Source organism: Aquarana catesbeiana, linkage group LG06, assembly GCF_042186555.1.
Source record: "Aquarana catesbeiana isolate 2022-GZ linkage group LG06, ASM4218655v1, whole genome shotgun sequence".
NCBI lineage: Eukaryota > Metazoa > Chordata > Amphibia > Anura > Ranidae > Aquarana > Aquarana catesbeiana.
The window spans coordinates 380,878,725-380,892,676 of NC_133329.1; the positions used below are offsets into that span (position 1 = coordinate 380,878,725).

General features: G+C 39.6%; 1 protein-coding gene across 2 annotated transcripts in view; it reads right to left on the reverse strand.

Annotated features, from left to right (window-relative positions):
• Nucleotides 1–13,952, reverse strand: part of THSD7B (thrombospondin type 1 domain containing 7B) — an 807,368-nt gene that overhangs the window by 31,630 nt on the left and 761,786 nt on the right. For both annotated transcript variants that reach the window (XM_073634254.1, XM_073634253.1), the window contains exons 23-25: nt 12,494–12,653; nt 10,040–10,213; nt 4,028–4,123 (exon numbers count right to left, since the gene is read on the reverse strand). In XM_073634254.1, the coding sequence (XP_073490355.1) occupies nt 4,028–4,123; nt 10,040–10,213; nt 12,494–12,653 (430 nt within the window). The remainder of the gene's footprint in view (nt 1–4,027; nt 4,124–10,039; nt 10,214–12,493; nt 12,654–13,952) is intronic.

Consider the following 13,952-nt stretch of genomic DNA (forward strand, 5'->3'; position numbering starts at 1 on the left):
TATTGATGTGGGGTCCTTTCTCGCATCCTTGATTGCAGCTTTTATTTTTATATATATACTCATGCACAGTGGGTCAGTTTATTATTTAGAACATTGTGATTATTTGCTACACCTCAGAAGAGATATTTATTTACACTTTTTTAAATTTTTTCATATATATACATCTATTTTCTGTAATTTTTTACTATTTCAGCACCAGGAATTGTTTTTTGCACCTCAGGTATTTTGGTGGCTATAATTCCAGCCACATCAAGTTTCGTATGATTAATTTATACATAGTGTCACCCTTCTTTATGTGTGGTGGTTAATACATCAGGAATCACACCTTGCACGAGGCACGTTATTAGTCTATGTTTACTCACATATTTTATATTTATTTATTGTCACTGGCGTTATTTGTTGGATTTTAGCATGGTGCATATATCAGCTTAGATTTTTCAATATTTTTTTGGAGTTACCGTTAGGCACATTGCCTATCCCTTTTATTTGTTATAGGATATCACTGATTGGTACAGAAGTATTGATTTGATACTGGATGATAGAGTAGCGCCACATATCTTATGTGAATTTATTACTTAACTAAAGATGCTGTGTCTGCCATGGGTCCCTCCAATTATAATTGGCATGGGACAGGTAAACAGATCATACGATTGCATGGTTGCAAGCTCTAGTTTGAGACTTGTTCCTGTTTACGAATTCCCTGTTGTATACTGCAAAATGTTTACTGATAGCAAAATGGTTCTAACCATCTTTAAATATCGTTAGTTGAGTTATGGTTTCCTTTTTCCATCTATCATATGAGCATGTTATATTAATATCATTAATATTTGTTTTTATATTCTTATTTTTTTTAGTATATCTATATATTTTTTTTTTATTATGTATTCCATTATGCAAAATGTTATGCTAAAGTGGATTTTCTACCATCATTACTGATTTTGCATAGGAAAACACGGAAAGAGGATCGCAATTAATGAGTACCATGCTTTAAGGTAGTCAGTGTGTTGTTTTTGCTGCACACACACACACACACACACACACACACACACACACACACACATATATATATATATATATATATATATATATATATATATATATATGCGGTTCTGGTAACCATGGTAATTTAACCAATCTCAAAGTCCGTTTTTAGGTTTGTACTTTTCTGAAATTCTCTATTGCTATATTGTGAATTTTAAATGAAGTGTTTCTAGTTTAATTGCACGGTTCCTATGGTAACCGCACACACATATATCCCAACGATTGTCACCCAGCCTCCAGCCCTCGAGAAAGTCACGTGTCAGTGATGCAACGTGTCATGAGGAGGCGGGTGGCATCACCTCCGGTCACTGCTGAGACCTGAAGTTCGGATTTGATAACGCTGTATCATCGTGCATGCATTGCCATAATTTTAACTGTAAGTGACCACATTGTTTAAATAAAATTTTTTTTTTTATACTACACTATGAAGATCCTTACTTTTATTCCATGTGTGAGGCGAGAATCACCTGTTACAGAGTAACATTCATCATAGGAGGACTGATTGACTTTATTGAAGTGCATTATCCATTGATTTATGGTAAGCGGCCATTGTACACAGTGGTGGATCATCCTTAGGATAGAGCACCGGCTTTTCACTATTGTTCTGAATATCAGCGGATCACAGCACTGTATACATAAAACTGTTTTTATGGCGTTCACCATCTTCACGCTGGAGTTTTTATTATTTCATATTGTAGAGATTTGTAAAGTGTGATTCACTGTTTTTTCTTTCCTATGTGTGCATTTTTTGTGCTGATTCTGTTTACACTGTGCACTGTTTATATATGTTAAATGGATTTTTATTTATTTTTTGGTTTGATGATTTCCTACAAATGATTTATGATATTAGGGATTTTTTTTGTTTGTGGTTTGACATTTGCTATTATTATTCACTTCATTATCTCACTATATTGAGCGCCGTCCTTTGTATCTGTATTTTGGTTTCTAGATATGTGGTGACACTATAGGGATTGGCTGCCCTCTCTTCAATCAATTGATCACTGCAAATTTTTTCATGTACATAGCTTCATTCACACTTTCTTTATCACATTCACTTGGCGGCGCATTGGTTTTTCAGACTACACCTCAATACTTAACTAAAGATGCTGTTTCCGCCACGGGTCCCTCCAATTATAATTGGCATGTCACAGATAATCAGATCAGACGCCTGCATGGTTGCAAGCTCTGGTGTGAGACTAACTTATTCCTGTTTGGCTTTGGTATTTAGATTTGTATATAAGGAAATGACAATCCCTCAAGCCAACTCCCTTTGCGATATGACCTCTCAAGGACTTGGTCATCAGTTGACAATAACATTCTTTTGGTACAAGGTAAAGCTATGCTTATGTCCATTTGTGGCCTCCTTAACCAGTATATTAGAGTCTTTATTAGATATTTGTGATGCCAACCTTAATAAGGAATATGAAATATGCAATTTCCCTATCACCATCTCAAAAATGTGGTAGGTATGGGGAAAGCTTTGTCTCTCTAAAATACAGGTCTTTGCATTCCTCTCTACATTACATTGAATATACCAAATGACTTGTGTTTGGGTGCTGAGTCTTTTGGAGGTACAAGCTTCTGTCTCAATGTATTGCTGTACTCAAGCTACATACAAATTGACCTTGTGGAGGTTTTGACAAAAGCCCAGTCGGTAGCCACAAACTTTTAAAGCACTCTTGAAATGTCTGTTCTTTATCTGTAGACTCTGTGTTTCTTGTTTCCATATTAACCCAATGTTGCAGACTTTAAAACACTTGCCGACCAGCGTAATACAGTATGTCATTGGATTGCAACGGTGATATCCCGGTCATTGTTGTAGCTGCAGCAGGCAGGTCCGCTTGCCCGTTTTTCAGATGGACCCGATCAAACCCTTCCATTCTCCTCTATGGGCAGGTGGTTGTAAATGAACTTGTGTCCGTTTACACCTGGCTACCTCTGATCCAAGAGAAGTTGTGTGTAAACGGACGGGCGGTCTGTTTACATTAGACTGCCCATAGAGGAGAGCAGGCTGTGTTTGTGTCTGCTCTGCATAAGCGGAGCGAAAACAGACCTGTCATCTGCGCACAGATCCCCCGTTGAGCAAAACCGGATCAGGCCTGTGTGAAAGGGCCCTAAGGGCTCATTTACACTTGCTTCGGCTTCAACACACATTTAGGGCTAGTTAACACTTTCTTCAAAACAAGGCTTCGGACACGCTTTGTTAAAGCTCTCTGAACGCCAATCAAAGCTCCTGTCACTAAATAAAATGGTTAACTTACAGTCCTGTTTACACCTTGCTTTTGCTTGGTGCTTTGATGAGGCTTCGGTAGGGCTTCAATGAGGCTTCGGTGGGGCTTCAATGAGGATTTGGTGGAGTTTCAATGAGCCTTTGGAGGGGCTTTGGTATGGCTTCGATGAGGCTTTGATGAGGCTTCGGTGGAGCTTTGATGAGCCTTTGGTGGGGCTTTGGTAGGGCTTCGATGAGGCTCTGGTGAGGCTTCGGTGGGGCTTCAATGAGGATGTGGTGGAGCTTCAATGAGCCTTTGGTGGGGCTTTGGTAGAGCTTCGATGAGGCTTTGGTGAGGCTTCGATGAAGCTTCAGTGGGGCTTCAAGTGAGCTTTGCCATAGACTTCTATGGGGGCTTTGAAGACACTTTGAAGCACAGCTAAAGTGACATGGGGTATCATTTTTGAAGCGAAGCCGAAGCAAAGCAAAAGCATGGTGTACAAAGGACAGTAAGCTAACCATTTTATTTAGTGTCAGGGGCTTTGACTGGTGGTCAGAGAGCTTTAACAAAGCGTTTCTGAAGTCTCGTTTTGAAGAAAGTGTAAACTAGCCCTTTATGTGTGTTGAAGCCGAAGCAAGTGTAAATGAGCCCTAAGTGTGATGCTCAGGTGTTCACAACCATTTGGCCATATAGTGTATGCCAGCTGTAAAGTGTCCACCAAAATAATAAATTGACAGCAACTGTGAAAGGTGGAATAACGTTTTATCGGTTCCCACCTGTGACATTTGTTCCATCGGATCGCTGACACCAAACCGTCCTCTTGTTATCCTTCCAAGGACTCATTTTCCATATGTATCGGAAACACTTGCCTCCTGCAGGTAAGCACACAAACAACACCAGTTAAATAATCGCATTATTCCTTGGTGTATTAAGCTCATTATACTCACAGCCTGCTTTAGCCAAGTCAGAATCTCTGCTGTAGGCAGCTAATTATATGTAATAGATGAGATTGGCACATTTAGTCTTGTGCGCAGTATTGCTGAAGCTGTAACACGAGAGGGAAAAGTGGGCAAAGAATATTGTGATTTTCTGGAAGCAAAATTTGCTTAGCTGTACTTCTAATGAGGCAAAAGTTTCCTGGAATTATTAATGGTAACTGAGTTACAGTGGCTGAATAAGTCTAATCTTTTCCAACAGTTATTAGATATGAAATTCACACTCCCAACTTACGAATCTCAGCTTTGTGTGATCCTGCCAAATGCACCTTGTGTCAAAACTGGAGAAATAATTGTTGCTGGCATCTCTTAATATCTGTATGGTATTTCATTTCAAATGCTCAGCAAAACACGTAGAGCAGAGCATTGAAAGTAAATGTAAACCCAAAATGAATGTAGCTTGCTGAAAGAATTGTGTGTCAGAAACAACAGGCATGGTTATTTCCACCTTTTTATAAATATTGTATACAGTGGGGACAGAAAGTATTCAGACCCCCTTACATTTTTCACTCTTTGTTATATTGCAGCCATTTGCTAAAATCATTTAAAGCGGGGGTCCACCTATCTATCGTTTTTTTTTTTTTTTGAGTTCATTCACAAACTTTTCTTCTCAGCATTACATACTCACATATTGTGTGTAATATGTCCGCCTGTGTCAGATTTTGTCGGAAAGAATAACTTATATTATTCACTGCAGGCGGTTTCCATCTTCATTGTGGGCATTTGAAGCCCACAAGCATTTATTTCCTGGATGCGGTGAATGCTGTGCTCCCAGCATTCACCGCTCGTTCCCGCACGTGCTCAGTGGCATCCTGGGAAGCCTGAGACTAGCTCCCAGGAGTCTGGGAGAGGCTAGAAACACGCCTACTCCCACGGGAGGAGAACCAGGAAGTGCAAAGAAGAATAGAAAAATAAAAGGTAATTACGGCGATTTAAATTTTTTTTAAACGGCATGTCAGCATCTAGGCAAGGAAGAGAATACATACAGATATTGTTCAAAATTTGGGTGGAACCCCGCTTTAAGTTCATTTTTTTCCTCATTAATGTATACACAGCACCCCATATTGACAGAAAAACACAGAATTGTTGACATTTTTGCAGATTTATTAAAAAAGAAAAACTGAAATATCACATGGTCCTAAGTATTCAGACCCTTTGCTGTGACACTCATATATTTAACTTAGGTGCTGTCCATTTCTTCTGATCATCCGTGAGATGGTTCTACACCTTCATTTGAGTCCAGCTGTGTTTGACTATACTGATTGGATTTGATTATGAAAGATGAAAGCCACACACCTGTCTATACAAGACCTTAAAGCTCACAGTGCATGTCAGAGCAAATGAGAATCATGAGGTCAAAGGAACTGCCTGAAGAGCTCAGAATTGTGGCAAGGCAGAGATCTGGCCAAGGTTACAAAAACATTTCTGCTGCACTTAAGGTTCCTAAGAGCACAGTGGCCTCCATAATCCTTAAATGGAAGATGTTTGGGACGACCAGAACCCTTCCTAGAGCTGGCCGTCCGGCCAAACTGAGCTATCGGGGGAGAAGAGCCTTTGGTGAGAGAGGTAAAGAAGAACCCAAAGATCACTGTGGCTGAGCTCCAGAGATGCAGTCGGGAGATGGGAGAAAGTTGTAGAAAGTCAACCATCACTGCAGCCCTCCACCAGTCGGGGCTTTATGGCAGAGTGGCCGACGGAAGCCTCTCCTCAGTGCAAGACACATGAAAGCCCGCTTGGAGTTTGCTAAAAAAACACCTGAAGGACTCCAAGATGGTGAGATGGTGAGAAATAAGATTCTTTGGTATGATGAGACTGAGATAGAACTTTTTGGCCTTAATTCTAAGCGGTATGTGTGGAGAAAACCAGGCACTGCTCATCACCTGTCCAATACAGTCCCAACAGTGAAGCATGGTGGTGGCAGCATCATGCTGTGGGGTGTTTTTCAGCTGCAGGGACAGGACGACTGGTTGTAATCTAGGGAAAGATGAATGCGGCCAAGTACAGGGATATCCTGGACGAAAACCTTCTCCAGAGTGCTCAGGACCTCAGACTGGGCCGAAGGTTTACCTTCCAACAAGACAATGACCCTAAGCACACAGCTAAAATAACGAAGGAGTGGCTTCACAACAACTCAGTGACTGTTCTTGAATGGCCCAGCCAGAGCCCTGACTTAAACCCAATTGAGCATCTCTGGAGAGACCTAAAAATGGCTCCACCAACGTTTACCATCCAACCTGACAGAACTGGAGAGGATCTGCAAGGAGGAATGGCAGAGGATCCCAAAATCGAGGTGTGAAAAACTTGTTGCATCTTTCCCAAAAAACTCATGGCTGTATTAGATCAAAAGGGTGCTTCTACTAAATACTGAGCAAAGGGTCTGAATACTTAGGACCATGTGATATTTCACTTTTTCTTTTTTAATAAATCTGCAAAAATGTCAACAATTCTGTGTTTTTCTGTCAATATGGGGTGCTGTGTGTACATTAATGAGGAAAAAAATGAACTTAAATGATTTTAGAAAATGGCTGCAATATAACAAAGAGTGAAAAATGTAAGGGGTCTGAATACTTTCCGTTTCCACTGTATATATAGGAGGTAAAATAAGTATTGAACACGCCACCTTTTTTCTAGGTAAATATATTTCTAAAGGTGCTATTGACATGAAATTTTCACCACACGTCAGTAACAACCCATGCAATCCATACATACAAAGAAACCAAAACAAATAAGTTCAGAAATGAAGTTATGTGTAATAAAATGGATGGCACAGGGAAAACCCCCTAACTGAAATTTATTTAATACTTGGTACAAAATCTTTTGTTGGTAATGACAGCTTCAAGACGCCTCCTGTATGAAGAAACTAGTCGCATGCATTCTTCTAAAGCCTCGTACACACGATCGGATATTCCACAGACAAAACCTCAGACTTTTGTCCGAAGGCGTGTGCCTGGATTTTGTCTTGCATACAAACGGCAATTAATTGTTGGCCAACAAACACGAACATAGTGACATTCTATGTGGTTTTTCAGCTCTTTAGCACCACCCTTTGGGCTCCATCTGCTAATTTCTTGTTAGTAGAAGTTTGGTGAGTGTTTATTCGTGCTTTTCATTTCGTGCTTTTCAGTTTGTTTCTGAACGGCCGTTCGTCAACCAGACATGTTGCGGAATCGGAGGAGATAACGTGTTATTTATTATTGGCCTTGGAGTTATTGCTTTGACCTGTCCAGTCCAGGAAAAGGAGGAGGAGGATTTATTGGACCAAAAATTGGTTGCTTTATTAATCGTGACCAATTATGTCATATGCCTTTGCTGCGGGAGCTCCAGGAGAATAATCCAGATGTTTTTCGGAATTATCTCCGGATGACGGATCCCTGATTTCACCAACTCTTGGCATTGTTGACCCCCTATATTAAGAATCAGGACACATGCATGAGGCTTTTATTTTATTTTTTGGTTGAATAATAATGATTTGATTTGGTATATTTTCTATATTTTTGTATGCATAGAATGCACGTTTGGTTAAGTTCTATTGGCAGATAGCATGTCTAGTTTTATTTGTTTTCTTTTTTCAATGCACAATAAAAAAATTGCGTAGAATAATACTTGGCTATGTGTTTTACTTCAAATGACAGTTTGGGAGTAGGCAGTTACATTTAAAAAAATACAATGTAAAATTGACAAGGGACACCAACATAGTTGTATCTTTGATCTTAAAAACTACGGGATAATGGTGTTGTGGTAACTTGCCCAAAAAAAAAAAAAAAAAAAGCGTAATAACATTATTCTTGATATCACTAGAAAAAAAAAGCCTTGAAAAATCGTTTGCCATAACTCCATCAGTATCACCAGCAAAGCAGCTTCATTATTATCCCATTAAAGAAGAAGAGAATTGTGCGCTGCATTTGGAGATTTCATAATTTGTCACGTCACGAATGTTAATTCTCCATTACGAACGCTAGTTTACAAGACCGACCGCTTCTGGCTCGTCCTTGCTTCCGAGCATGCGTGTTTGTACTTTGGACTTTTGTCCGACGAACCTGTGTACACACGTTCAGAAAATCCGACAACACACATTTGTCCGCGGAAAATTTGAAAACCTGCCATCTAACATTTGTCCGTGGAAAATCCGACAACAATTGTCCGATGGAGCGTACAAGCGGTCGGATTTTCCGCCAACAGCCTGTCATCACACAATTCCCGTTAGAAAATCCGATCGTGTGTACGAGGCTTAAGACTCCCTGCTTTCTCGCTCGCTCATCACCTCCTCCCATGCTCACCTCCAGAGCTTCTCCCTTCCTCTGGAATGCCCCCACCCCAATCTGTCAACTCTCCTATTTTGTCCACCTGTAGGAAATCCTTGAAAAATCATCTCCTCATGGAATCCTATCCCCAAACACCTAACGGTTCTGGTAGCACACCACTACTGCCTTCAAATCGACTTTATCTCTCACATCCTCTCTCCTATTATGGGCAAGGTTCTAATTGCTTGTCTTTCAAGCATTTATGTATTATGTCGTTGTAATAGCTGCTGTCTGCGCCAGCTTTGTATAGCAATTTGGAACGCATAAAAACTGTTTATTTTAAAATATGCCAATATTTATAGTATATTCAAAAAAGATTTTGGCACATTTGACGTCTGATAATTACAATAGCATTTTTTAAAGCAATTTGTAAACAGCTTTTCAAATAGAGCGGAGTGCTTTCGAATATAACTGCTTATTTTGTAATATAGCAAGAGTATTAAAAATTGATATTATTAATCACCCTATAACAGGAAGTGCCTGAACAAGGAGCTTCATGGCAGGATCAGCAGAAATTATAGAAAATATGGAAATTTGCTTTTGAAATGATATTAACATGGTAAATCTAAAGAGATTTTAGTTTATATGATGTAACTATGCATACATCATACCTGTAGGTTCTCTCTAGAAGATGGAAATCACTGTAGTAGGCACCTCTACTCCAGTGATCTCTATTGGCTTCTGGGTTCCATGCTAAGTGGCTGTCCTGCTGCATTGTGAACACAGGAGGTCAGCCACTAGACATGGGTGCCATTCAGAGAATGCTTTGCATATTTTCAATCAATGCAAAGCGTTATTTGATTAGATGAGATAGAGAGCATGATGTCACCATCCCACCTCATCCAATCAAAGAAAGCTTTGCAGTCTTGGAGAAAATGCATGGCATCTGTGCTAATTATACCTGCTGTGTTCAGAATGTAAAAAATGGAAACAATCAGCGCAAACAAATTATAGTGAAAATATTGCAAGCTGAACACTAAGGGTTAACACCAAGCCCATATAACATAATAAAACACAAATTAAGTGCAGCGCAAATAGTATAGATAAAAGTCCATATATAAGGTAACACAATTCTCCTGTAGTAAAATACTCCTTCTTATTATGGAAACACCATGTTTCCATAATAAGAAGGAGTATTTTACTACAGGAGAATTGTGTTCCCTTATATATGGACTTTTATCTATACTATTTGCGCTGCACTTAATTTGTGTTTTATTGTGTTCAGAATGTAGCAGGGCAACCACTAAGCAAAGGCCCCAAAGCTAGTGGAGATTACTGCAGTAGGGGTGTTTGCTACAGTAATTTCCAACTTCTAGAGGGAGCCCACAGGTATGGTATATGTACAGTATAGTTAAAATTGATTCAAGATGGTCCAATGTAACTATGTACAATTTTACCCGGAATTCTTCTTTAACAGCTATTTGCAACTTGTATTTTATTCTTGGTGCCCTTAACAAAAATAAATAAATAAATAAATAAAATAGATTTGAACCTGCGCAGGGCCTGGTCTCAATGACTGGCTTTGGACATTCCTCCTGATTCTCTACTGACTGCACAATGAACGTTTTCGACCTTGTCTGGAGTCCGAATGTTTCAAAACTGCGCCCATCAATGCATGTGACCTCACAAGAGCTCCACTGGGACCATTCAGCGAGATGACAATCACCTAGAACAGCAAATAATAACACACAGGTCTCAGCATTAGAATAAAGAACTATCTCCTCTTGCAGATAAGGGGGATATTGGGGTAAGAAAATTTAATTGAACATCCTGAACCGTGGACACTGGTAGATTGTAAGCTCTAATGAGCAGGGCTCTCTGATTCCTACTGTATTAAACTGTATTGTAATTGTACTGTCTGCCCTTATGTTGTAAAGTGGTGCATAAACTGTCTGCACTAAATAAATTCTGTATAATAATAATACGCCGTGCTGAAAATAATTTCTCAAAATTTGAGTTGCGTTCTAAAAATGCATTATATGGGCAAAGGTTTGTGGACACTTGATGTTCCAATCTATACGAGCTTGTTGGACATCCCATTCCACAACCATGGGCATTAATATGGAGCTGGCACCCCCTTCACAGCTATTACAGCCTCCAAACTTCTGGGAAGGCCACAAGAATTTCTCACCCACCAAAATGCCCAAAAAAATATTAACACTGAAGGGGAGCTGAGCACTGATGGATGAGGTTTTACCAAACAAAATAATGCTGGCCACTTCTGTACTTTGGACTGTAGGGTGAAGTATATTTAAAACTTCTGTCTGGCTTTTATTGGTGTTGGATCCCTGTTAGTGAGTATTTCTCTCACTTCCTGTCTTGGTGACCCCTGTGTCTCGGACATGGTGTAAATTGGAGTCTTTCTAAAGGCAACTCAGATAACAATAAAAGTCTAAATCTTCCCTATTAATATTCCATTTAAAAAACATTTTTTTTACTATCTACTACCTCTTTGACCACCAACCCTTGAAGGTCATCAATGGGGACACAGATAGCAATAAAAATGTGATAGAGATTCTAACTTTTCACCAGTCTATCCTTAACAGAGAAAAAAAAAAGATTTGGTTTGAGTTCTTACACAAGGCCAGGAGAGATTCCTCCATCAACATTTCCTCCATTGCATGGATGGAGAAATCTCCCATGCCAGCTACTGTAATCTGACAGCCAACACCAGGGGCTGTCAGAACATCAACAATCCCTGCCTCTAACTGAATAAGTCACTGTTCCGCTAACAATGTTCCTGCTTGACAGGCCACCCATGGCTCAATTTTCTGCCAATTAAGAAGGAATCACAAATCTTGAGCAATTTTGAGCATATGCCAGCTTTTAGACTTTCTTCTGCATTGTTCATATAGTAAAACAAAGGAGAGTGTGAGCACATATGATGGATGGAGATAGGTGGCACCAAGACCTGAAGAGCAGAAATTGAGCCCCTGTGGTTGTTGGTTAACCAGTTTTGCCAAGTGACCTTTTAAACTTGTAACAGAAAAAAATGGAGACATATACTGCAGAGCGTGGCACCACATCCAATGTTATATATAGGCAAAAACAGAAAAGTTAAAAAAATACTTTTAAGGTTGCCACTGTAAACTCTGATTAAAATGGGTCTCACATAGAGATAAAAATATTACATTTATCGTAATTACATATAAAACACATGACTAAAGAAATACATAAACATGTCTGTATGAACTACTGTCCCACATAAGACAACCGGAACAGGGAGCTGATAATGGAAAAACCACATGGATGGCCCTGTGATGATGACACTGTGGTCCAAGAAGATTCCTTCTGGCTGGGGGGCCAAACAGATGGAGTCACAAATATCAGCACCAATGGATCACTACACGTTTCACCGATCGCTTCTTCAGGGACTCCTATTGGTACTAAGGGTACATTATAATTACTATTGGGTTCATGTATTTACTTATTAATGATTATTTATGATTATATACAGTAAGTACATGAACCCAATAGTAATTATAATGTACCTTTAGTGCCAATAGGAGCCTCTGAAGAAGCTATTGGCGAAACACGTAGTGATCCATTGGTGCTGATATTTGTGACTCTATCTATTTGGCCCCCAGCCAGAAGGAATCTTCTTGGACCACAGTGTCTTCATCACAGGGCCATTCATGTGGTTTTTCCATTATCAGCACCCTGTTCCGGTTGTCCTAGTAGTTCATACAGACAAGTTTATGTATTTCTTTAGTCATGTGTTTTATATGTAATTCCAATAAATGTAATATTTTTATCTCTATGTGAAACCCATTTTTTCCTAATTGGGGTTTAAAGTGGCAACCTTAAAAGTCCATCTTTTTTTCTTTTTTCTGTTTTTTGACCTTTTAAACATATTTCAACTGGAAATTGCTAATCTTTTCCCATTCATGTATGAAGAGAGTAGCAAAAAAAATTTAACAACATTTCCTGATGATGACGACTCTACCTGGACACGGTACATAGCAGGGCAGACTAAGTGGACTTTCCTCTCCAGGTAACCGGCCACACAATTTAGGGTCTACTTGCTTTTTTGCACCAGAGGTGGAACCATCGTGCACTATACACGTGAGATTACGAGACTTCATTCCTTCTCCACACTGGCCATTCTATAAAGAAAAATGCCAAAAGAAGCATGAAATTTACAGGTTTACCCATAGCGTTCCATCAAAGAGAATCTGACATATTGACTGCTTATAGTAAAGCAGAAAGTTCAGTTTTTACATATTCATATGGATCACTTTAAACATATTTGTAAGGATATGGATACCTGAAAATATATGACATCTCTGTATAGCTATTTGCTCTCTCAAACACTGCAAATTGCAAGTGTTTGAAATGACAACGGTGGATGGTTCCATGTTGGTTTCAACAAAATCTAGAAGGTCACCAGCACTCCAAATTTGGTTTACAGTTTTATAGTGAAAAGTTGTCTCATGTGAAATTAGGTGACATTTAGCACCCTTAGAGGGTTGCTTCCTCAAGGCAATATACTCACACTATGCTGCCTTGGGGAAGGAGCCATCTTAGGCTCTGAAATGTTGCCTAATTTTACATGTGAAATTTCTTTTTACACTAAAACTGTATAAAGAATACCATTGAAGTACAAGAAACTTTCTATATTTTACAGGTTCTCTTGATACAGGGCCCCACTGACCATACACTTTGCCATCTTTGTATACTCACATCTAGGTTCACCAAAAGTTTCTGAGGGCATACCTAAATAATTGATTCAATTTGTTTCCAGTCAGGAAGGTCCATGCACTACAGAGTTGTCAGGAGATCTAAAGCACTGATTGTCAACCTATGAGTTATAGAGGGCCTCATCAATGGCTCCTGACCAAAGGGCCAAACAGTTTATGTAATGCTAGAGAGGACAGAGACAGCAGGCATACTAGAGAAAATGATGGTCAGAGAGTGTAGGCAAGCCACAGGTTTAGTTGAAGACTGGAGACATGCGTAGAAGACAGTGAAAGAGTAAATATTACACGAGACTAGTAGAGCTCACTGCTATTACCCCTATAGAAATCAATGCTCCCATTCCCATTGAAGTCTGTTGAGATCCAGGAGTTGTATAACGAGTACCAAATGGCGCATGTGGCCCTTGGGCCAAAGGTTGGGCACCGGGGAGCTAAAGGATTGTGTACAATAATATTGTATTGTGTGTGGTCAACTGTACACTTTAACATCTGCGCAATAGGGACACCTACCGACCACAGTCCCTCATGTAACCCAACCTAAGTACCTCTGCCTCCAGCCCTTCAGCCTCAGATGGAATGTTGTTAAACAATATAAAGACACATTTCAGATACTTAGACTGGCTAAATGGAAAGCTCTGATTTGTATAGGAGTAATAGCATTGATCCTCTGGATCCCTGGTGTTGCCCATCTTGCAGCCCAAGGGCCAC